Here is a 25,870-nt window from a genome sequence, read left to right as displayed (position 1 = left end):
GCTGGCCCGCATCTCTACATATGAAAACTACAATGTGTACTTTTAAAACACAATTGAAAGGCAGAAGTGTGCCTGGACTTTTAAAATAAAGTATGGTTTTACCTTTTGCAGTGTTTTATAGAATCTTAACACGCCTCAAAATGCAGTGGATTCGATTTTTTGCCAAAGATCACACCTTTGATGAAGTGGTGTATCTGCGATTCTTTTATATAAACGGATTGAAATTTCAATTTCTTACAGGCCCTGTATCTGTTTGTTACATTGTATTTAATTTGTTGACGCTGACATTGCAACACACTGTGTGGTGCAATAGTTGCATTATTGTTGGTGGATATTGTAAGGCACTAATGCTCACTGTGTAAAAGTTGCTTTATTCTGAATCTATATTTTTCTTGTATTTTTAGTGACATTGTGTACACCAACAGATGTTTAGCACAGCCAGCAGGGTCTCTGGATGTGGATTGTGGCAACCAACAACTGGCAGCCATTGGATTTATGGCAAATGATTCATCTAATGCAACACACATGAGGATGAAGGGGGCAGGTACAGTTTCAGAATGACCTATGGTGGTATTTTAACAAGGGTGAACTGAGAGTTCAAAGATGGAGATTGCTTTGTTTGATTTCTCAATGGAGCTCGGTTGTCAGTGTCGCAGGGATGTTTTGGCTTATGGATGCAGGCCCAAGGAACAGCCACGGATTTTGCTGCTCTGTTGACACAAGGGGTTATATATTTGGGACAGTGCAGCAAACACGGTTCAATCAGGGAGCACTATAGATAGTGGTATTGAACCCCAACCGCAGTTTTTAGGGTGTGTTGGATGCCACAACAGTTTTTAAGTGTGAAGCATTGTCCTGGAACTTTCAACCACCTCACTATTTCACAGACTCCCTGCTGTGTCTACCTTTAAATCATCTAAGTCACACAGACAATGTACCCATCCTTGCTGAGTGTCTGAGAGCTGGTTGTTGGAATCTACATGTTTATTCTTTGTTGCATTAAAACGTTTGTTCTCTGCATTGACCTAATTGTGCACAGTCTCTTTTCCTTTCTGTATTAAATATATCCTTCTATATAAATAAAATATTTTGTTCAAAATCATAAAATGGGTGGCTCTTTATTACTTGTTCCTTTCTATTATGTATAGTTACACCCATCGCTGGTTGATTTTTAAAAAGTTAGTCCATTTGGAGGTGTAACGCTAGGGTGTGCTGGGGGCCAGCAATCCGATACAGGCTAGAGAAACAGTTTCTATGAAGTTAAGACACAGAGTAGAACTATACTATAAAGCAAACTGCTTTTCATTTTTTATACTCTGTATCAAATCCAGTTCAAATAAGACTGATATACATTTTTATTTTATTTTACAATTTTTAAAATATGTTATATGCAAATAATATTAATTTTTATATACAATTCTATTTCATTTTTCTATACATTTTCATTTCAAGAAATATTCGTTTTTATTTACATTTTTTATATTAAAAATGTATTGAAATTGCTTGATATCATTTTCTGATTCCTATCGCAGCAGGCGGAACCCCTCTGTGATGTGATTACCGTGTCACTCTGCGAAACCCTAGATTCAAAGTCTTGTCTTCAGAGCTCGCTTCACTCTCAAAGCTCGACCGAACAACATCATTGAGTGCCGCTTACAGCCGCTCCCATCTATATATACATTTTATATAAAATGTATATTCACGTTATATCAAAACGGATACAAATTAGAAAACACTTACATCCAATATGTAATAGATTACATATCGGATGTAATCTATTACATATTGTAACATTTGATATAGAATTGATATCAAACATTTTTTATATCCTTTTTATATCAAATTTATATTAAATATATATAAAAGCACATCAAAAGGGGCAGGGACTAAGACCGGAAGCAGGGGGTGTGGCCACCTGTCAACATTTTGACTTCTGCCAAAGGGGACCACTTCGACTACTTTGATTGTTGGACAGCAAAACCAACCTGAATGGCCCATTTTCGGCTCATAGATTTCCTGCATCTGTTAATAAGCGGGAGAAAGTGCAAGAGAGCCATGATGTGCCATTGGCAGCCTCAACTCGGTTAACACAGTTTGCTGGGCTTGGGGTGTTTTCTGGTCGGTATCCGTCATGTGCTGTTGTGCAAGTCCATGTGTGGTTTGTTTTGTTCTTGCAGTGTAGTGACGTTTGTGCAGATTGTTGTGCTATAGGGTTGTGGTTGTGTTTGGTTAGAGTTTGAGAGGTGTATGCAGAGGGGTGAAATTGTTAGTGGATTGGTTAATTGGCATCGCTGTCTAGAAGCACCGTGCTGAACTTCCACATTCCCTTCAGGTGCGGTGCGTGAACATCTCTGCACCTCCATACAGATCTGACACCGGCCGACACCCACAATCCCCTCCACACATGACCCACACCAACATTCACAACCGTGTCCAAGTTCGGCTCCCGCCCATCTCCGACAAACCTGTCTGTATGCGAGGCAAGCAAGCGTTCGTGATTCCATCCAAATCTGGCCCTGATAGCATTCTCAATCTAGTCCAGGCGTGATATCAGTCAACCATCGCTACTCTATCCAAATGTGGCAATGATCGGTATTCACTATCCTATTCAACTGTTCACACACGCTACCGCTCACAGCCCCTTCCAAGTGTGGCAAACGCCAAAACTTAAAAATACGCCCATGTGCGGTACCTGCCATCATTCCCAACACCATCCGGTCCTGGCGCATGCCAACGTCCACAACTCCGTCCAAGTGTGGTGACTGCTAACATTCACACAATTCCATCCAAGTATGGTACTTGGTAGCGTTCATGGAGTGTGTTTGTAGGGTTTGGGCATGGATGCTAAATGTCTGTCCAACTGGGGGTGTCGCTTGTGTCCTATTCAACCTAGCGTAGTCTCTCTTGTTATTGTAGGAGTTTCCCTTAGTCGGTTCTGGGTGTTGTCAGTGTCATCCTAAATTCTGTCAACCTGTTCTTTGTCTTTCATGTTTGATTGTTTAGTTTCAATTTGAATCTGCAGTGTTGAAGAGCCAGGTTTTAAGTCGTTTTCTGAACTGTAGGTGGTCTTTGGTGTTTCTTATTTCTTTTCGGATGTTGTTCCAGGTTTTTGTGGCTATGTGGGTGAAGGAGGAGCCCCCTAGTTTTTGCTTAATGTATGGTTTTGGGTCCAGGCGGATTTCATTGCTTGATCTGAGGAGTCTCGTTGGCTTGTAGATTGTTGTTTTCTTTTGTAGGAATTCAGCTCCCTGTCCACTGATTGTCCTGTGTGTTATGCACATTGTTTTGAAGATGATGTGATGTTTGACTGGGAGCCATTTTAGTATTTTTAGTGCTGGAGTGATGTGGTCTCTTCTGGATAGTTTGAAGAGGAGTTTGGCTGCTGCATTTTGTATGCGTTGTAGGTTCTTCAGGAGGTATTCTGGCATCCCGAGGTAGAGGCTGTTTGCGTAGTTGATTCTTGACATGATGAGGGCGACGATTGTGAGTGTCTTGTGGGTGAAGGAGAGGAAAGGTAAGATTCATCTTGTTGTGTGAAGGAAGAAGCACTTCTTGATTATTGCATTTATCTGTGGTTCTAAGGTTAGGGTGTTGTCCATCAGGACTCCAGGATTTTTTACTACCATAGATGGTGTGGGCGCGGTTCCTATTTCCATCGGCCACCGAATGTAGGTGTTGTTCTCTTGGTTTTTGGATATAATCATGATTTCTGACTTTCATTGGTTGATTTTCAAGTTCAAGGTGTTCGTCCAGTTAAAGATTTCTTTTAGACACTCAATTAGGGTTGAGTGATCGGCTTGAGTGTCTTCGATTTTGTAGATGATTTGAGTGTCGTCTGCGTAGTTGTAGCATGTAACTTTTGTATTTTTTTAAGATTCTGATTATTAGAGTCTGGTAGATGTTGAAGTATAGTGGTGATAGTGAAGATCCTTGTGGTACTCCACAGTCGTTAACTCGTGGAGTAGATTTGAATGGTTTTATCCATACGGTTTCTGTTCTGTCTGCTAGGAATGATTTAATCCAGAGTATTGCCATGTCCGTTATACCCATATCTTCCAATCTTTTAAAAAGTCCAGAAAAAATTCTCCCATCATGAAGTCCACAAACCCATCTGCAGAATCTTTCCCTGGTATGGGCAAGTGCTTCGCAGGGGCTAATCAGTGGAGGTTCTTCAGCAGAGGGCTTCACATCATCGAACCTGGAGCCTATCACCAGTCTGGCAGCTACATGCAAAATAGCTCTTTAGGAAGGCAATGTGGAGGCGGGTAACCCAACAAAAGTACAATTTCCTGATTCCCAGCTAGAGATCACAAATGCATGGACAAAGGTGTTGAAATCAACTTTCTGTTTAATGACCTTTAAGGGGTAGGGAAAAAATCTACAGGCAATGGAAGTCTGCTGGACACAAGCCTTGAAAGACGGGGATGAGTCCAGCAGGAACCTAAGGACTTAGTGGAGGGAGCAGCAGATAATTATTATAAATGTTCTTTTATAATGCGCTTAATACCAGCGAGTGGTTGCTAAGCACGGGATCAGGATTCAAACCTGTGTTATGCTGCGTTGTCTTGCTATCAACACAAATGTGTTTCCCCTTAGCTATCCTTCCTCCCCCAGAATTGATAGAATAAGCCCATCCTCTTCCAGTTCCTGCATCCAAACCAGGGGAGGCATAATGTGACTAGCATATGCAGTAGACAGGTAACATGTCTGGGTGAGGTTATATTTTAGAAACTACTCGATATTCCACTGTCTGGTTTCCCTCAAAAAGGCCTTCAGCAATTCAATGACCCAAACAGAGGAAACTCGCAGGAAGAGCTGGATTTCGACCATTTACTGGGGCACTGGGATTTGACTTGTGCCAGGTAGATCCCCCAGTGGCTATGTAGAATGGTTGAAGAGCATAGGGGGACAGGATAGACCCCCATAGCCACACTCGAGGGCACTGGTACCGGGCTGATTCAAATTCCGCTCCATTCAAACCATCTGGGTAGGGCTGACAAGGAAGTAACAATTCCAACTCAAGACCACTCCATTGAACCCCATGCATGGTTGAATGTGTTGCATGCTGCAGAGAGATCCATCAACACCAGCAGTGAGTTCCCTATGCCCCTCAGCATCCAGCACGCGGAGGACCGCATCCACATCCTGGACTGTCACTTTCTTGGTGTTTAGGCAAGTGCAGAAGCCAGACTGATAAGAAGACGCGGTTGGCAGAGGTGACAAACCCAATCAGCTGAAGAGAGACTCCTGACTCCTTGTTTTTCCCCAAAAATGCTGTCCGGTGATAATGTGTCTTACAATATGGGTCCTGAGAAGCTTTCTTAAGGTTCTATGTGATTACATCGAGGAGATTTGGTCAAATCCAAAACCATCAAATTATTTTCACCCTTTTAATAAATTTGACTGCAAATATATGCGGGAGGAGACCTCCAAAGCCCCTCCCTTCTCCCCTTCCATCTTAATTATTACCATTGCCCACCCCGCCCCCCCCCACATATATTTGTGGCCGAATTCGGTCAAAAATATTTAATGGGTTTGTATTCGACCGACTCTCCTGCGCACTAAATTCCCTATGCCCTTCTTAATCGGGGATCATGCGTCCAGTTATTAACACCTGAGGAAGCGAAGAGATCAGCTGCATAAACGGTTGGTCTCATCTCATTGCTGATATTAGATTGACAGTAGAAAGTAGAAAATCTGGTAAGGTTAGACCAAGTCAGATCAGTTAGGGAGCGCATCAGAACTGTGAACTGGAAGACGCAAAGATATTATTTTTCATTAAAGCAAAGGTGGAGAAATCTGTGAGACATTCCACAAAGACCGCAGAAGGAGAGGGGGGAATGATGGGTTTCTGTAAAGAGAAAAGCACACGAATCCTACACACTGCAAGATTAACCAGAATGGAATAAAGGCATTCTGGATAAAAATAGTACCCTTTTCATCAGTAGCGCAGGCTTGTTTGCAAAATTGGCAATGTTCTGGTGTTTCATGTTTCCTTTCACATGTATGCCCATCTTCAGAAGTTTAATCAGGCCCAGAAAGAAGGAGAGTATAGTTTATAAAGTTCAAATGATCGCCAAGCTCAGTTATTACAAATACGTACCATTTAATATTAGCAGAGGAGGTATTGCTAAGGGTAAGACCTGCCACTGTGACATCCTTTAATGTACGTTTGAGAAGAGACAGTCTCTCAGGCCGTCCCTTAAGGAAAGTCTGCTTCCAGGAAAGGACACAATTTGATTAGACGATGATCAGTCTAATCGAGGGCCTAAGTGCTCAGGTGAGGAGCTGTAAACGCGGTACAGCGCCCTACAGTCGAGGAGGCTGTCCTTGCTATGGGTAGGTACAGAGCACAACTGCATATGTTTGGTTTTTGGGAGCGTGTGTGTGGTAATCGGGTTATAAAAGGAGTTCGGCAAAGATAAACTAAAATCTCCTGTACTGCACACAACATGCTGTAAGCAGTGGAAAGCAGGCTGTTCCTAAAGAGAAGACGTTCCACAGCAAAATTGGCATTATTACCAGGGTGAGGCATATAACAGATAGTACCCACTTGGGGAGTGAATAAAGAAACGCCAACTGGGGGGATTGAAGAAAAACAATGTACTAAGATGGGCATCAGACTCAGTCAGACTGTGGGCCAGTTTGGATTCAGATGCATCTCTCATGTGCCACGCCATCAGTCGTATGGAAATTAACAGGATGATGAGAAAGAGTGGTGGCTAGAGGATTTTTAAAAGTGTCGTGGCGTGTATCCCTCTCTTCCCGCAAATTAGTGCAAGCAAGTGAGTGATCCTGAAACCACCCAGCATGGCTGATGGTGATCCCCTATAAGAGAGTCTCTATTTAGTAACTAGTCCATGGGGTGCATTTTGCAGCACAAATTCAGGAGACGTGGATCAAAAGTCATAGGATTTACAAACCATTCTATAAGGGGTGAAGTTAAATATTCCTATAGAACAGATGCCAGATCACCACCTGCGCACAGGAGCATTTCATTGGAGCAAGTCATGGATCTGCCCACCAGGAAATTGTGCACCCCGAGGGAACAATGGAAGCACAGCACACACACATTTATTTGGGGCACATTATCACTGCAGCAGCACCAGTACAGGTGACAGTGTCACATTTGGAAAAATGTCAAATTAGGAAATTGCATGCCAGTAGGAATGACATCACTTGCCAACATGGAAGGGTGTGAAGATCTTCAGCATATAATTTTATAATTTGACTTGTTCATGCGAGGTCTCCTTTTTAAGCACTTTTTCTAAGCACATACACTGCACAGTGATGTTGAGGTAGAATCAGGAAGTAGCTTGATAAGACAGTTACTAATAATTAAGCGTGAAGACCCAATCATGAGGGTGTTTAACGGGGGTCCCCGGCCCAATAACAACTGATCCGGTACGCTGGAGAGTGTCTTAACGTAATTAGCATCCCGTTCATTGAATGAAAATACTTCAGTAAAATGGTCGCCATGGATCTGGATAGTGGGGCTCCGTATGGGCCCCTTCTTCAACTTCCATGGCGTCCACAATAGACCAGGACCGGAAGCAGCAGCGTCAGATGCTGCTGCCGTGATCAGATAAGTGGGGGTGTGGGAGGGGCAAGAGATGGTGGGGAGAAGATGGCGGGCGGGGGAAGCAGCCATCAGGCAGCTTGGAACACAGACTTACACCGGGAAAGACAGCCGGCATTCCGTGTCTCCTGATTGGCTACCTCTGCCGTGCCCGTTGCTAATGGTAGATTTATCTTTGATTAAGACAATGAAAACGTTTCAGGCATGACTTCCTGGTATTAGTATGACTAGGGTACAGATGATGCTTTATAGGAACTGTTTCTGTATCTAGGTGGTTGAGCTCGGAATACCTGCATTCTTTGTTATAAGTTTTATGGGGTGTCTGCAGAACAAAATACCATTTGGGTTTTGCCTAATAGAAAACCTTTTAATGGGACGTTGACTGTTTATTTCTATGCATTTATTTTGTTGTTTGCATTTTTCCTTGTCATTGACCTGTTTACCTTGCTTTAATTCTGCATCATTTTAGGCTGTTATACTTTAAGTCAAGTAGCTCTTAAAGTCCTGGAAGCTCTTCAGATAATCTGTCATTGGTGACAATGCCTGTCTGGCATATTAATGAAACAGAAGCCCCTGCAGCAGAGGAGCCACTACTCTGATCTCCAGTGTCAGAGCACATTCCTCTGCAATGTGCACTGTGGGCAGGACGTCCGACCTTTGAACTGGTCCAAAGGCCTTATGTGTGACACCCTGCACTAAAACAACATACAGATGTCTGTAATGCTGGTGGAGCAAGTTCTAAGATATAGGTAACACATCCATATGTTAATTCAGCGATATAGGCTCCATGAAGCACAGCAGAGAGGGCATTCACCGCTACAAGACCTGGAGAACAGAAATCAGATCACTGATGCACTATGATGGTAACACGATGGTTAGTTAGAGGTTCTGAGTGGTGGACAGGCCTGTCTTTTGGAAAACACACACTGACATACAGAAAACCGACCGTTGCAAACTAGGGCTAAAAGGGAAAATAATATGTAAACTAGCCTCCCTCGCCACCCAGTACCGATACACTCTCCAGTGACAGGTAGGCCCTCGGCCACAATGGAAGAGGCCTTCTCAAGTAGCCTAAAACAATCAAAGAGATGGTACACGAATGATGAATACACAAATCAGTCCCCATTCTCCTCCTGCAAGTACCGCAGCCATATTGTGCTCCCAACAGAATAACACTGATCACCACAACAAGCTCCAAACTCTTCAAACTCCAGCCAGTGCTCACGAGATTAAAAGCACAATCCAAGGCCAGCTGCATAGCCACAGAGCTGTGGAAAAGCCACCAGCCACTCCACTCTCAACAGGTCAAGCAGGCACAGTAGCCTGATGCCCCACTATACGCCATGATATCCATCTTCTCAGGTACTTCACAGTACCTCTGAAAATTGCTCCAGCCACTGTTCGGCCATGTAAATTAGCCAAGGGGTCAGGCTGATGAGAGACTGAACTGAAGGGCCCTGGCCAGCAAACCCTGTGCAGCGAAACTGTGAAATATTAACAGCAATGCGCATCACCCTGCCACCTCTGAGCCACAAATAGAATGCAGCAGCATGAGGACATGCAGAACATATGCAAAGGGGACCTACCGCTACACTTCACTAGACTTCCGTTCATCTTTTGGTGCATTATTAAGGCAAGAAACATTCAAAAGCTTTCAAATGACCCGAACTTGTTGGGGCAGGAGGGGGGGGGGGTCAGCATGTTCAGGTATCTTGCACAAAAATGATGTTTGATATTGGCTCCCTGCTGGACAATTCCAATGTTCATGTTCAGTTTTTTCAGAAAGGGGCGTCTTCACTGACCTTTTCAGGGAATCAACGATGTTTCCCACCCCCAATAAAGATGTAATGCAAAGTTGAATTACCAGGACTCAAAGGGCCTAATTCATGGAAGCGTTCTGTGAATAAGGGCCAAAGTATGAGTAGGGACCCAGAAAATGGACGGAGGACCATGACTTAATAAAATTAATTTGCATTGCTAGTCTGTGCAAAGTCTAGAACCAAACTCTTCCCCAGCACACAGTGGCATAGTTCTCCATTAAAAGAGAGACAGAAAAATGTCATGCAGTTTCTGGGTGTATTTTGCATGTCATCTTCTCCCAGTGGGGTTACCCCATGCCAGACTTTTTCACTACAGGAGAAAACAAGCAATGCCCAGACTATGTCCAGGTTCCCCCAACCATGCTCCAAGGGGAACGCCCTATGGATGAACTGTTCAGGGAAATTTGCTTACGCTATGCCCCACCGTCCCCATCCCCCCCCCCCACCAAACAAGCAGGACAGTGAACAAGATTCACAGGGAACAAATGCCGCTCATACTAGTTGCTCCCATGTGGGCAAGACAGCCATGGTATCCACATCTGCGCAAACTGGCTGTGCAATTCCCATCAAACTCCCGTGTCAGACGAACCTATTGACCCAACACGAGGGAATAACACAGTACACCCTCAACCACAATCAATTTTATTTATTGTATTTGATTACACGAACTTGGTTCAAATTAATGAAATGGATGAAATAAATGTAAGGACGAGAGGAACAAAATGGACGAGAGAAAAAAATGGAGAGGATACAAAAGATGAATACATGATACGAATGAGTACACAGAGTTCACGGAATAGGTAGAGTGCTTGGAACGGATGGATGGCATGGAATGTTAGAGGTATTATTTCAATAGTATAAATGGAAACAATATAATCGACGATTCAAGTGCTTGAGACGAGTGTAGTGCATGGGACAGATGGAGTGCGTAGGACGGATGGAATGCATGCAGCAAGTGACATAGGTTGATCCGATAATGCATGATGAATGGATGAAGTGAATAGAACAGACGAAATAGCATGAACGGATGAATGTCGGTGGAACGGATGAATGTCGGTGGAGCGGATGAAGTGCGTAGAGTGGATGAGAGCATAAAGCGGATGGGAGCATAAAATTAATGAGAGCATGGAGCGGATGAGAGCGTGGAGCAGATGTAGGGTCTGGTGCGGTTGCAGGGTGTGGAGTGAATGATAGCGTGGAGCAGATCTAGGGTGTTGAGCAGATGTAGGGTGCGGAGATGATGAGCAGTTGGAGGGTGTAGAGCAGATGTAGGGTCTGGAGCGGATGTAGGGTGTATAGAGTGTGTAGCGGGTGTAGAGTGTGGAGCGGGTGTGTAGAGTGTGGAGCGGGTGTGTAGAGTGTGGAGCGGGTGTGTAGAGTGTGGAGCGGCTGTGTAGGGTGTGGAGCGGGTGTGTAGGGTGTGGAGCGGGTGTATGGGGTGTTGAACTGGTGCATACAGTGTGGACGAAATGGGTGATGTATGTGGATGAAAGGGGTGATGTATGTGGACAGAACGGGTGATGTATGTGGAAGGAACAGGTGAAATGGGTGGAAGGAATGGGTGAAGTGGATGAATCAAGTGAAGTATGTGGTTGGAAGGAACAGGTGAAGTGGAAGAATCAAGTGAAGTATGTGGTTGGAACGTACGAAGTATGGGGTTCGAACAGATGAACTATGTGAGTGGAATGGATGAACTGGGTGGAATGGATGCAGGGCTTTAAGTGGGCCGGGGCCTGCCGGGGCTGGGCCCCGGCAGGCTCCGAAATTTCGTTTTGAGGCAGGGCCCTGCCGGGGCCCACTAATCTCCCCGGGCAGCCCCGGCCACTACACGAAAGGGCATTTTTTTCTACAGCCTGAAGCTCTCGCTCGTGTGCGAGAGCTTCAGGCTTCAGAAAAAAATGCCTTTCAGCTATAATGGTGGCGCCACACCTTCGAGGCATCCCTTTAATCAAGGGATGCACGTGGGCCGGCGCCACCATTATGGAGAAACGTGAGGCCGCTGGAAGCAGAGGCCTTGCTTTCTAAATACTGAAGCTCCCACGGATTCGCGGGAGTTTCAGTCTTTAGGAAAAAGGCCTCTGCTTCCAGTGGCCTCACCCTTTCAGCCTTAATGGTGACGCTGCCCCTCCCCAGCTGGCGAGGGGCAGCACCACCATTAAGGCTGAATAGGCGAGGCGCTGTCCCCTGCCAGGCAAGCCTATACAAAATAAATGCAGAGATCAGCACCCTCTCCCCCATAGGGGAGAGGGTGCTAATCTCTACAAAAGGCTGCCTGGCAGGGGTGCCAGTAGCCTATTGAGCTGGGGCTCGTAAAGGGGGCGTGGCCTAACGGCCCATCAAGACCCCGTTGTTAGGCCACGCCCCCTCGATGGGCCCCGGCTCGATTTGTAGTGCCACTTAAGGCACTGAATGGATGTATGTAGATGGAACGGGTGAAGTATGTGGATGAATGGAAAGAATGAAGTATGGAAGGAACGGGTGAAATTTGTGGATGGAACGGAGAAAGTGGGAGGATTGAACGGGTGATGCTGGTGGATGGAACGGGTCAAGTATGAGGATGGAACAGGTCAAGTATGAGGATGGAACGGGTCAAGTATGTGGATTGAACGGGTCAAATATGTGAATGGAACGGGTCAAGTATGTAGTTGGAACGGGTAAAGTGGATGGATGGAACGGGTGAAGTGGATGGATGGAACGGGTGACGTGGACGGATGGAACGGGTGAAGTTTGTGGAAGGATAACTGAATTATGTGGAAGGACGGCTGAAGTATGTGGAGGATGGGTGAAATATGTGGAAGGACGGGTGAAATATGTGGATGGAACGGGAATCGGATGGCTAGAACGATAGAAGTTTTGGATGGAGCGGGCGAAATATGCAGATGAAACGGCTGAAATGTGTGGATGGAACCGATGAAGTGTGTGGATGGAACGAATGAAGTGTGTGGATGGAACATCTGAAGTGTGTGGATGGAACGGCTGAAGTGTGTGGATGGAACGGCTGAAGTATGCAGATGGAATGGGTGAAGTGGGTGGAACGGAAGAAGTATGTGGATAGAACGAGTGAAGTGGATGGAACGAGTGAAGTGAGGGGGAACCGGAGAAGTGAGTGAAACGGGTTAAGTGCAACCAGTGAAGTGGGTGGAATGGGTGAAGTGGATGAAATGGGGGAAATGGGTGGAACGGATGAAGTAGGTGGATGAGCGGATGGCGTATGTGAATGGAACCGGTGAAACAGGGTATATGGAACGGGTCAAGCATGTGGATGGATGACATATGGAGAACGAATGAAATAGACAGACTGGATGATGAAGGACAACATGCATAGATCCGACGAAGTGCATTGATCAGAAGGAATTCATAGAACTGATCGAACTGATAGTGTGCATCGAACTGAGTGAGTACATGCAACGGAGGGACTGCACAGAACAGATAGAGAGCACAGAATGGACAGTGTACAAAAATGATTAGAGTGCATGGAACGATCTGAAGTGCATAAATCGGTTGGAGTACATAAAACGATCGAAGAACATAGAATGGTTGGAGTGCATAAATGGTTGGAGTGCATAAATGGTTGGAGTGCATTAAATGGGTGGAATGCATAAAATGGACGGAACGCTATAGAGTGATTGGAACGCTGTAGAGCGAATGGAATGCTCTATAGTGAATGGAACGGTTTGGAGAGAATCGAACAGCTTGCAGTGCATGGCACAGTTTGGAACGCATGAAACGGCTTGGAGTGCTTGAAATGGTTGGAATGCATGGAACGGGTGGAGTACATGGAACACTTGGAGTGCGCCCGATCTCAAGCACCATATCACATCTCCACGCTTACTCTCTTCTTTACACCACCACTCAACTAGAACACAACGAAACTATGACACCATTCGGTATAGCTGTTCTCATAAAATCACATACCTCATACTCCACAACATCCTAACTAAACACTGCTGGTTACACACCCTCCAGCCTAGGTGTTCTCCTCAGGCCTAACGCAGCCAGAATCGGTCTGGATAACAACATGCCAGAACGAACACATACTCTTGATCTCCTAACCACCACACCTACCGCTAAGAAGCAGCTATCACACGAATACCACACCTGCTACACACATATGCGGTGCTCAAATGCTCCCTATGACTCTCTCTCTCTCTACTGACTTGAACTTCGGTTCCCGAGGGCGTTCAACCTACCAGCGCCTTGAGACCATACCAATGGTACATGAGGCGCTATATAAATGCAAAGTAACATAACATAACATCTAACTGCATATTTGTAGGGAGAATGGATCTAACATGAGCACACGTCTGAGCTGTGTGAAGTACGCTGCTTTAACAAAATATATTTTTAAAAATCTGATCAACATGTTAAATCTACTCTTGCACAGGATTAGTCGAACTATGCCTACTTTGGGGAGAGCACAGAGCCCTTTCAAGCATAAAACAAGTGCCTGAAAACTGCAATAAATACGACAACTGAACTTTAGTATGAAGTAAAAAATAAAAATAAAATAAGATCACAGGCAACATGTCCACTCACAGGTTTGCACGGATCGCCGTTGCGCCACGCCCTTGTGGTGGTTGTCGCTAGGCTTCCGTAGCTCAGTAGCCCTGGTGTCTCCGCTGCTGGGCCTCTGACCAGGGTTTGCTTTGGTTATTTTAGATTTGGTTGTGGAAGCGCCTGTAACAATACAGAAACTGTGATGAGACAAAATAACTCTTGATGACCACTTTATCTGATAAGAGAATGCACCGTCCAGACAAGGAGTTAAGTTCCCTGGTCTTAGGTCCAGCCAACCGGTGAGAATTGCTCACTACTGAATCCCGTTGCAGGACATGTGTATTTGGACACCAGACCAGTGGAAACAGCAAGGGACTTTCTGCAGGTTAAGTAACCATGCCAAATGGAACCAATAGACACTATTTGCATCAGTATCTAGTTAAAAGATGTAGCTGAAATCAGCCAGATCTCAGAGCTGCTCAATAAATGCCCAAACGTTGCAAATACCAATAACATTATCCAACGCATAATGGGGCTGATTCATGGAATTATTTGCGCCCAAAAACGGGGATTTGTGCGCCATTCTGCCTGCAAATCCATGTTTAACAAATGGGGATTTGCAGGCAGAATGGCGCACAAATCCCTGTTTATAGGAGCAAATAATTCCAGGACTCAGCCCCAATGTTTCTAACAGGTGAAATTGAGTTTCCACTCGGGCTAGCAGTTTATCAAATGGGCGAGTGGATTCATCTCTGACCCTATTTCATTAAGGGAGGGTGCCAGCACTTGGCTGCAGGGTTGCTATGCTTTGAATGGCATAGCAATAGTACAGTGAAATGGAAGGACCCTGAGAGTTGTTTATGCCAGTTCCAGCACCGGCCTCTAGAGGGCATCATTCTCTTTGGCAGTCATGTGACGCAATACAAAAGACGTGTGCCCATTGGAACTGGCCAATTAAGTGAATGGATTGGACGATGGTAAGACAAAAGATACGGACTGTTTTTTACTTAAGAGCACTTTCCTTGCAGAACTGGACACAGCATATTAATTTCAATTGTCCAAAAGTGATCTGAGTTTCACTGATTTTTTTTGTATTCACAGTAGCAGAATCTTTGGATGATTTTGTGAGCTGTGATATCCCTGCCCTCTCTGGATTTATCATGTGCATGCATGCTTGCCCGTTAAACTGAGCAAGCGAATGCACCGCTGGACTGCAGCCCCAGGGCCTCGAGGTCTGATCTCCTGTTGACTGTGACTGTTACTGTCCTCCATTGCCCCTTGATGCACATCACACCCTCAAACCCCTGAGTCAGGTGCTTCCTGCTGAGACCTATGGTCATACTGGAGCTCACATGGTCAAGTTCCAGAAGGTCCAGCTCCATTTTCTCCTCTCTCTGTGGTTTATAAATTGTATGACATTGCTGTGGCTTAAAAAGTGTGAACTGCCGCACTTGCATTTATAGCGGGTGCCACAAGGATGTAGCTAACCACGTCCTGTGGAATAAATAGTTTCCACACAATGTGGGCAGCCACGTCCTGCCTAGTTAAGAGAATAACGTGTGCTGTGAACCAGGATAGCAAACACTATAGAAAAGCATAAGCTGATATCAGATATGTTTAGTTGTACCATTGCTAGTGCGGAGTGAAACACCCCTCTGGTGGTTACTGATATTCTGAGTTAAGTCTGATTGCCGAGCCCTGTTACAGAAATGAGGAGCGGGATTCCCAGGTAACTGAATGCTAATCAGTGTTCCACATTAGTTTCTGTTTTAAATCAGGACATGATGCAATTTCCCCAGCAGCAATCTGGCAGAATAGGTAGAGGAACACCCTGGGCTGTACTAGAAGGTGCGTGGAGTGATCATGTGAGTAACCTGATGTGGGAAGGAAATCATAGTCTGAACCCAGAGGATGTGGAAGGTTATTTTTTACTGTAAGCTCTCTCCTGTGATAATTGCAACCGAAAGTAAAGGTACCTTTATAGCCTGTGGCAGAGGGCCCCTCTTTATGGAGCATCCATGCATCCTCTCTACTGGATTATGCAGGGGGTCCCCTCCTCATGCCACCAACATATGCCATGGATCTGACCCCTTCCGGAGATCAACCCAAGAGAGATTAACTGTCAAATGTTAAACCAGCTGTGCCTCTGGATGGACTCTGGCACCCAGTGGAGTTAATGGAATCAGACAGGACCAATAACTGAGTGTTAACTCAACAGTGATCCTTTGTGTGTATGTTCTAGTCCAGCCAACTCTAGATTCGCCCCCAGAGACCTCAGTAGGCTTTTGTCCAACTTCTTTCTTCGGCCTTTCTATCATACTTCCCCCACAAAGATCCAAATCCTGCAAACCCAACATCTTTTCTCAAGTCCAGTCAGCCTAAAATAGTGAAAGCAGCTGGACGTTCCTCCAGGCTGAAGGAATATCTCAACCAAGATAGGAGGTCCCATGCATGCTGGAACCACCACACATTTTACTCATGTGTGCCGAGAAAGTACCAGCCTTTTTAAACATCCATGTTAGTAATTTGTAGTGTGACGTTTGGTGCAACATACTAGTAAATACTGTGTCCTTGTTTGTTCTATTTTTACAGTGGTATATATATGAGCACCTAGACATCTATTACTTGGGGGGGAGCTGCCCAGAGCTCAACTCCTTGATGGCCCCAGTTTGCCCAACAGAACAGATGGAGGCGCCATAGTGTTTGCATTCACTGACTGAGACACTAAAAAAAGGCATCTCCACAGTGTTAGAGAGAAAGGGTTTAAAGGATACCAAAGATAATTCAGGAGGATACATCCCTTAACCCATCTCCTGTGGGTCATTAACAGGTAGCACCACATTCCCCAAATGTCTCCCAAAATCAGGAAAGTTATTTTACAGTTGATAAATGATCAAATCACTGAACAGTTTAACAAGCCTCTGATATTTAGGGTGTGATAAGGTCTCTACTAACCAACAAACATTCTGATCCAGAGATTTTCGGTAACTTGCCACATATCCCAACACACTTTCCTTGCCAAACATTTGGAGAAGATGAAAATTCACCATCAAAAACTACTTGATCCTGGTCCACTAGGCTTCAGACCTGGTTGCAGTATGTCTTGGTGACACCCAGGATGGTTGATCAGATGTGGGTGGATCCTCACCTGCCCCAATGTTTGAGGTCACAAGCATCAGATGGTCACTGTGGTATTTGAGCATCAGGTATACACTCCTCATTCAGAAAATCTATCTCTGGAGATGCAGCTTCTTGCTGCTCACTCAGGTCCCTTAAAGGTCTTCCTTGGGCAATAAGCCAAATCAGACCCTTCTTCTCAGTGGTAGCACAAAGCATCTGAATAAAAGAATCCATGTTAAGTGTTACTTTGTGTGATGAATCCTGAAAAGTCCTCACAGAATCTCTGCCTAAAGTCTCCTCCCAGGTGGCCAGAGGAAGGCAGCCGCTACCTGATCCTACTTGATCCTAACCCTGGGTGTGGTATTAGCTGGGAGGATAACCTGGGAGGAGAAGGACCCCAAGGGGATAGGATGGATCTATTAGCAGAGACACAGTATTTATCTTCTTCAGAGGGGGAGATTTCCATGATGCCAGAATATTTAATTATTTAATGGCTTGCGGTCAGAGTGCGGCATTCCTTCCCAAAACTACCCAGCTTGTTGGTAGTGAAAACTGTTGTGATCAACATGGGAATAATATATATGGGAATCACAGCATGAATACCCTGGCTTCTGATGAATATGATTCTCCCTTAAGTCTGAAGCAGCCATTTATCCCTCTAAAATCCTTCCCTAATGGTGTATTCAATAAAAAGAGTGAATCAAATAAAGTTTGTGTCCCACAATGCCTTCATTACTGGGACGAGATAGGGGAGCTCAGAGGCACAGAACTACAGCATGCAGACTAGTGGATCTGATGACCCACACCCGAGCAGGACTTTTGAATATTTAAGGCCCCCTCAGGTGAAGGCCATTAGAACAAGAAGGTGGAGCAGTAGCAGGGGTTGCGAGTGGCAGTTGCAGCAGCAGAAGCAGAAAAATGAAGACACCAGAGCCACTGCTGTATTTGAAGCAGAGTTCAGCCCTGAGTGGGTCTTTGGAGTTGAAAACCTGAAATGCATAGTTGGCACAGCAGGAAGCAGTATTCTGACAGGCTGTCCCGTGAGAGAGAAGCTCGCCTTATTTCGTACCTAGTTCCAGTGGCTGAAGAGCACCAGAGTGCAGGAGGAGCAAGACAGTCTCCTTTCCCGAGTGGCACGAACTGCAGGAACATGATTGATGCTGTCAGATGTTCAGAAATCAACAGAAGATGTAGTGGCAGTAGTTCGAGCGGACGCGTGTAGACAGACCGGTGAGTTGGCCTGTATTAGGAAACCCCGGAACACTTCATAGATGAACGCTGACCGCTAACACATAAAGTCTTATTGGCAATATACTCACTTTGAAGGAAGGCCAGAAAAGAAAAGTAACAACTATTGTCGCCAAAACAAAGAGTAGGCAATATTGAAGCATGATAAAAACCTGCATTGCCAAAATAAAGAGGGCAATACTGAAGAGAAACTATAGCCACCATTGCCAAAGTAAAGAGGGGGAAATACTTCAGAAAGCATATGACCTGAATTGGCAAAGCAACAAGAGAACAATATTACAGAAAGATTGTCACCATTATTCGCAGAGTGAGGAAGAGGCAATAGTTAAGCAATACACCAACAAGCATTACCTAAGCCAAAAAAGGCAAGTGTAGTAAAGAGACATTGTCAGCAGTTGCTTGATGCAAAGTTAAGAAATCAAGAGGTTGTAGAGGTGGAGTCAAGTACCCTCATCAAGAGCTCCACCTCAATGTTGCCTATATGTTGGGAACCGGAAATGGCGACACGTGCAGTTCCAGTAAGAGTGCCTATACCGCAAGGAACCTTTGAGACTAGGTATCCATTGAGAAAACCCTATATAAATGCACAAAGAAATGGTGCCTGTCTGGTTGGCGTGCCAGAAGAAATGTGCATTTGAACATGAAAGGAGACTGAGGACATCATGCAAAGTGATAGTTGATGCACCCAGAAAACATAAACCTTCTCTAAGATCTCAAGTGAAGATGGTAAAGATGAGCAACATTTCAGGCTTGAGATGAAGATGCTCATGCTACAGAAACTCTGAAGAATACACTTGTACAGATGCAGTAATGCAAGTAGGGAAAGGTAATTGTAAAGGCTGGCTACATAGTGAATTAGATTGCAGTGTTGCGCCAATATATACGTATAGGACTGTACCGAACCTGTATAATCTACGATGCACTTTAGCAAGGCTTGAAACCCCATGGTTGGAAGGGATTTCAGTGTGTGGCAAAGTTGGAAATACTGATAGCAAGGTGAATTTCAAGAAAGGCTTCACTGGCCCAGCACTAAAAAGACGAGGCCGCAGTGAGTAGGGTGCCTGTCAAAAAGGCTACAATGAACATGAGAAAATAACAAACTCCTGTTTGAAGCAGAATGAAAAAACACTGAAGGAGTCAAGAGTTAATTATTTCATAGAATGAAATGCAGCAAAAGGCTCAAAAGAGTGGTCTTCAGTCGCATGGTTGAGATCAAAATAGCTTAGGTCAAGCTACACCAAAACCAGAAGACAGAACAATGCCACACTCCCTTTATTACTCAGGCGCAAGCAGCTTCTGCAAAGCCAAGTTCAAAGCCTTAATTGACTGGCAGACTGTAGGAGTGATGATAGATGTTGGGCTAATAGGTGGGTAGGCAAGACCACGCCAAACCTCCATGCACCTGGAATGGTAGCCTGCGTGCTGCTAGCATGTGGAATATTCCAGAAGGGTATAAGTGTGCCAAACCAATCATAGAGGGCCACGTAATAAAGTGCCCTATAGTTTGTGTAACCAATTAATCATCATGTATTTAGTGATGATAATGATGCTCTTTATTCAGGATGGGCTTAGTTGTCCACCTGACTTAAGATACCCAATCGCACTAGCCAATCACACTATCCAATGCTCATATCATGTCGAGATTAGATTATTGTAATGCCTTGTACTCAGGAGCTAACAAATATATCACAGATAAAATTCAAAGACTGCAGAATAACGCCCTGAGGGCAGCACTGGATATCCCCTACAGAGAGCACACTACCAAATTCAGGAAAGAGGTTAACTGGCTGAAAATAACGGATAGAATCCTCCCTAAAACAGCTTCCCTCACCTCCAAATGCTTGAACAACCTAGCACCTCCTTATTTAGCGTAAGAAATGACCAGGAGAACAGCCACCCACCCTACAAGATCTGCTAACACATTCATGCTGGAGATTCCTAAGTTCAAACAAACGACAGTGGGAGGAACTAGCTTCCCCGCTAAAGCTGCGCAATGCTGGAATAAGCTACCACATGACCTGACTAGAAAAACCCTACCCTAAATTTAGACATAAGGTACTCAAATGGTTGCGCACTAACAACACATAACATGATTTATACCGCTCCTACCACCCCTGGCCCTTATCCGACCTTGCATCCGCTGAATCACTCTGTACTTTAGGCAATTGTGCACGTATGGTTATTTATAATCTTATATATGTATATGCAATAGAGATATATGTTGTTGCATATGTATATGGTGTATATATGTATATATAGATATACTTGTCAGTGTTTCCTTGAACTCCAAGGCTATGCTCTGTTTTCTTATGTATTCATGTACCTGTTGTACATATTTGTGCTAAGTACTGTAACTAAGCTATAAGACTTCTTGTGTACTGTTGCGCCCCCGGCTACCTAAGGGTTTGGTGCGCATTACCAAATAAATAAACAAACAAACATACATACAAACAAACCTCCGGCTATATAGAACGTATACTCGGATGTTCCCTGAAAGCCAAACACTGTTACTCATATGTTTTTGTAGTTTGCCACATAGTGTCACGTCAGTAAAGACGAGTTTTTGTTATTAAAGAACTGTTTTTTTCTGAAATGTGTTGAGATCGTGCTGTGTCACATCGGATGATGTCCGTTGTACTCCCTGTTTTAGATAATTGATAATAAAACAGAACGTACGTTTGGCAACTTACTGAGTCGTTTTGATTTTTGATGTTTGAGTAACTTCTGCATCCCCATCCACCTCTAAGTATTGCTACCTCGTCCTAAAGGACTCTTCGGTCTATGAGTTCAAGTGGCAGGAGAGAAGCCCTCCTTGAAAGAGGTATCAAGGAGGAGAGGAGCAGACCCCGATTGCATGTGGCACATAAGTCAATGGAACAAATACTACAAATGTGTATTTGGTCCTCACAGAAGAACTTGTGGATCTCGATGTTATTGAAAGTCAAGGAATTTTCTAAAAGTGTGAAGCATGCCTCACCACAGAGTACTTGTAGTAGTACTTGTAGTAGTGTAAGGAGTTTTGATCCTCATAGGGGAGTATATCAGGAAATTGATTGTTAGTGGTAGTCCTGGCAGGTCAGTGGACCATGAAGGAGAAATTGAAGTACTGCATTGTGGTTGAAAGTTATGAAGGAAAGAAAGTGTCAAGGCCACTATTGTGTTTGATGAACTGTGGCAAAAACCATCCTGACAAAAACTTTGTTGTGAATCAAGAAGAATTTGAATTGTGGAAGTGTTGGTTTTTCATGGAGGAAATGGTGGTACAATTATCCTGACAAACACATTGTTGTGAATCAAAGACATTGTGGAAGTGTTTGTTTTCCAAGAAGGAGGAGTGATATTGACTATTAGTTTGAAGATAAAGACGTTTCTTTTTGTTGTGTGGAAACTGTGTCAAAATGACAAGTAGACTTTTTGAGTAAGGAACTTTAAAAAAAAGTTCAAAAAGGAACTTTATTTTGAACTTTGATTGGGAATCCTGCTTTGAGCCTGGGGAAGGGGATCCGGCCCAGGTTACAAGGATACATAGTTACCAGGTTCATGTTGGGCATAATTGTTATTTTTGTTAAACCTGAGTTCTCAAATCCTATGTAATGAATTTAATGTATGTCTAAATGTGAGGGGCTGATTCCTTTTATTAAAGTGTTTTCCTTTTGTTTCAGTTTGATAGGCAGGGAAATCCTTTTTAGGTTAGGGATAGTGAGGAATTTGTCACACCCATATGAGTTAATAAAATGGCTGCTTGTGAAAAACATTTAGCAAAATGAATGCCTCGCATTTCTGACCCCTCAAATTTGTTTATGCTTTCCATAACTAGGCCAATAAATCAAATTCCGTAACTCCTTCCAATCCTTTATTCTCTTCCTTAATATTAATCCTTTTTTTAGTTATTGAAAATCTGGCAGAACTTATTAGACAAAAGGGCTTCTATTTTCTAAATTATGCAGATGACACACAGATCCTGGTCATGTTTTCCAGAGACTGGGCTTTCATGAGTCCCCTGTCATTCAATCAGTGATGGACTCAACGGTTGTGTCACTTGTCTTCACTGCGTCAGCCCATTCCAAAATGGCAGAGCGGCATCAGCTTTTCAGCCCCTTGCAAGATGGCGACTCTCCTGGAACTGAGTCTGGACTTCTGGACGAAGGCTGACAGTGGCACATGCACGCAGGTATTTACTGCTGTGTCTCCATGGATCAGGTGTTACTTTATTTTCACGAGTTGCACTCTGTTCTGTTTGCTCTTCATTCTTTGTGATTATTCTGAACCTTTCTGGTACCTGCTGCCCCTCTCCTCCTACCTGCACGATTGCTCAAGCTAACAAGGTGGCTTCCTCAGAATGTAGGTCCTATTTTGCCAAGGAAAATGCACCACAAGTTTCAGGTAAGACCAGCTCTTGGCAATGGATGCATCTGCTCGGAAACTCAGAGAATGTCCAGTATCAGTTAAACACTTGATTGACATGAACTCGCCATAAATTACTCCCGACCAAAATGAGATACCTGTCAATGAACGTCATGTGGAGTCCATGGAATTCCATGTTTTGGCTGGAATCATTTGGTGAATGGCCCAAATGGGCCTGACTGTTGATTTGGACCTCTCATTGTTTCCTCAGTTTTTATCTGTGGTAGAAGCAGCATTTTGTCAATTATGATAGCTCAAACATCGTTTGCCGCTTTTTTTCTTTCCTGACAGGGTGACAGTCATGAACGCATTTGTATCTTCATGGCTGGACTTGGTTCATAATATACACCTGGACTTGCCAGAAATCAAATGATTTGAATGTAGAGAGTACAAAATACTGCAGCGAGGCTCCTTTTACAAAAACCAAAAATGGAAGCACATGACCGGTCCCACTGCATTAGCTGCCAGTGACGCAGAGGGTACTCTTTAGGACAACGCGTCTCATTTGCAGGGCCATTATGGAAGTAGAGGTTCTGTCTTAGCAGAGAGACAACAGGTGTGCCCACCGGGCCACGCTTCAGGATGTGAAGACAATCGCAGTGCCCCTTGAAGGTACCCAGGGTCCGCAAAGCCAGAAGGATGGTGCCTTTCTCCAGTCAGGAGATGGTAAACTGGTACTTATTTCCGCAACATTTGCAGTCACAGTTGAATCTTTTACTATTCCGAAATTGCCTCAAGACGTGGCTTTTGGAAGGAAATATCTCTGATTTATAACAGGTCTATACTCAGTTCTGTAGAGAGAGCAATGGGTGACACGTGTGCTTAATATAACCCTAAAAAAACGAATCAACTCAAATCCGTGTACCGATGGTTACATGTGGAAGTGTGTGTCTGTGGATGTGTAAAATGGTAAGAGTTTTGAAAATGGCCTGTAGTCTCGTAAGGCACGGGCTACTCGCGTCATCCTAGTGTGATCAAGCAGTGGGAGGTGAACATGTCAGTGCTAGAGGCTGAGATGCTTTTCTTGGCTTAATGTCTGTTTAAGACCCGGCCTCTCTGCAGAGCCAGCGTATTGCTGTGCCCTGGGACCTTCATGGAGCGCACACACACACACCTGTAGCATGCACTCAGCCAACCACATACAAGCTTCCTATGTTTATTGCTCAGATAAGGCACACAGGTGCCTCTACTTAAATGATTTGCACATGAATATGCACCTTAGAGGTAACATTTTCAATATAGTGATGTCAAATATGAGGGCCATTTATATTTTTCAGTCTGTGGCCACTGGGAGTCAGATGTCATGATTTAAAATGCTTAAAAAATGTCCCCACTAAGAATGCAATGCCAGAGATGTTGACCAAGCACGCCCTACCTAGAAGCTGGCACAGATAACAACTACACAAGCCACACCTCAATTGAAAAGTCCCTATTTGGATAGTTATTTTAAACCAATTTCTAGTGAAAATCACAAAAGAAAGAAAAAGAACATTCTAAAGTGTGTGTTTGCAATTGAATGGTTCTAGTTTAAGTGAGTCCGGTAGCCACTGCCCAAAGTACAAATGTAAACCAGCTGTCAAAGCGGTTCCAAACACCCCTTTGATGTGCTCAATTGTGTGAACAGGAGATTGTTGGAGCTCAGGGGTCAAGTCCTAAAAAAGAAAAGAGTGGGGGAACTCATCGACAAGCGCAATGGGATGTGCGTCACCAAAAATTAGCATATCAAGGTGAAATATGCACATTTCAATCAATTGGCTTTGCAATACCACCCAAATTGCACAGGACGAATGGCAGTTGCCTTTCATAAAATCAACACACACACACACAAAACCTAGAGAGGATATTTTCTTCTAACAGTGTTTTTAAGCATGAAAAGGTGTGCATGTTTTAAACTCCAAGAACCAATACCAATATTTTCCCTGAATATGCAGTACCGAAATGTGACATTTTAGTTGTTTTTTATTTTTCACCAGTTTATATAGTGGAGTGGTGAAGTTCTTTCTTGCGAACCTGAAGACCGCAGTTCGAGCCCCGAGGTCAGTGTTAATTCATAAATTCAAAGAAGAATGTAAATGTTGTTTGTTTTTTTTTTTTACACACAGGCCCTCGACTTGAACCGTGTTGGAGCTATGGAAGATTCTACGTTTTTAGATAAAGGCCCTGGAGGCCCCAGATTGTGCACTATTCAACCAGTCACCCATCTCTTGCCCCACAATTCTGCAGGCACCCACTCTTAAGAAGGGGAATTGCCTTAGGATTCTCTGCCCAAGAAACCCCCCTTTCGTGGGCCTGCTCCACATCTTCATATGCATTCAGTGCAAGTGCTGAGACACTGTGTATCATCCACAATTAAAGGGACCTATATTATCAGAGCTCTACTGCTACTGCTAAGTACCTTGAGGATAATGGCCTCAATCCATTTCGATCCGGCTTCTGCAGTAAACACTGCACTGAAAAGGCACTCATGCATGTCACCAACTGTCTCTCTGATGCTCACCAATATAAACTCTCTTCTATGCTCATCCTTTTGGACCTTTCTGTCGCTTTTGACACTGTCAACAACTCGTCTCTCTTCTCTCACTCTCCAGAACTTTGGGTTTCACAATTCTACACTTGTCTGCATCACCTCCCACCTGGAAGGTTGATCCTTTGAAATTCACTGCAGCACATAAACCTCTGACCCCACCCCTCTCCTTGTCAGCAGCCCCAAGAATCAGCCCTTCGACCTCTGGGCTTCCCCTCTGCCCAGAAACACGTATCTCATCCTCCATCTTTCACCAACACATTTTTTCTGATGACACGCACCTTTTTTCCTTCTTTCCCTGCATCAACCCCAGCCATATCAGAAAAGATTGCACTGTCTCACTGCAATTTGTTACTGCATGTCTCTCTGCTGCCTCATGCTGAACTTTTCAAAAACAGAAGTCATCTTTCTCCAAAGGCTTCACATGTCATCCCTCCACTCCCCTCTACTATCTCCTTCCGACCTGATCTTCTTGTTCCCTCTATGAAGGCTCGCAACCATGGGTTCCTCTTTGATAACAACCTCCAGCTGCAACAATTCATCACAGCCACTGACTTTTCTGCTCGCATTAACCACCTCAACATTTGGAAAATGTGTAAATGTGTCCTTTTATTACTAACAACTCTATGAAAACCGAAATCTCCACCCTTGTTCTTCCTAACTCTAGACAAAGGGCCT

The 25,870-nt window shown here is 44.3% G+C and overlaps 1 protein-coding gene across 1 annotated transcript in view; it reads right to left on the bottom strand.

The window, feature by feature from the left end:
• LOC138510328 (uncharacterized) overlaps positions 1 to 25,870 on the bottom strand; it is a 746,277-nt gene that overhangs the window by 580,761 nt on the left and 139,646 nt on the right. Inside the window, exon 5 of the mRNA XM_069625883.1 lies at positions 13,936 to 14,076. Within this exon, the coding sequence (XP_069481984.1) occupies positions 13,936 to 14,076 (141 nt within the window). The remainder of the gene's footprint in view (positions 1 to 13,935; positions 14,077 to 25,870) is intronic.

This window comes from Ambystoma mexicanum, chromosome 6p (genome assembly GCF_040938575.1).
Source record: "Ambystoma mexicanum isolate Mex_15411 chromosome 6p, UKY_AmexF1_1, whole genome shotgun sequence".
NCBI classification, from domain to species: Eukaryota; Metazoa; Chordata; class Amphibia; order Caudata; family Ambystomatidae; genus Ambystoma; species Ambystoma mexicanum.
Note: the sequence above shows the minus strand (reverse complement) of the source record. Positions and strands in the feature narration are given on the sequence as shown.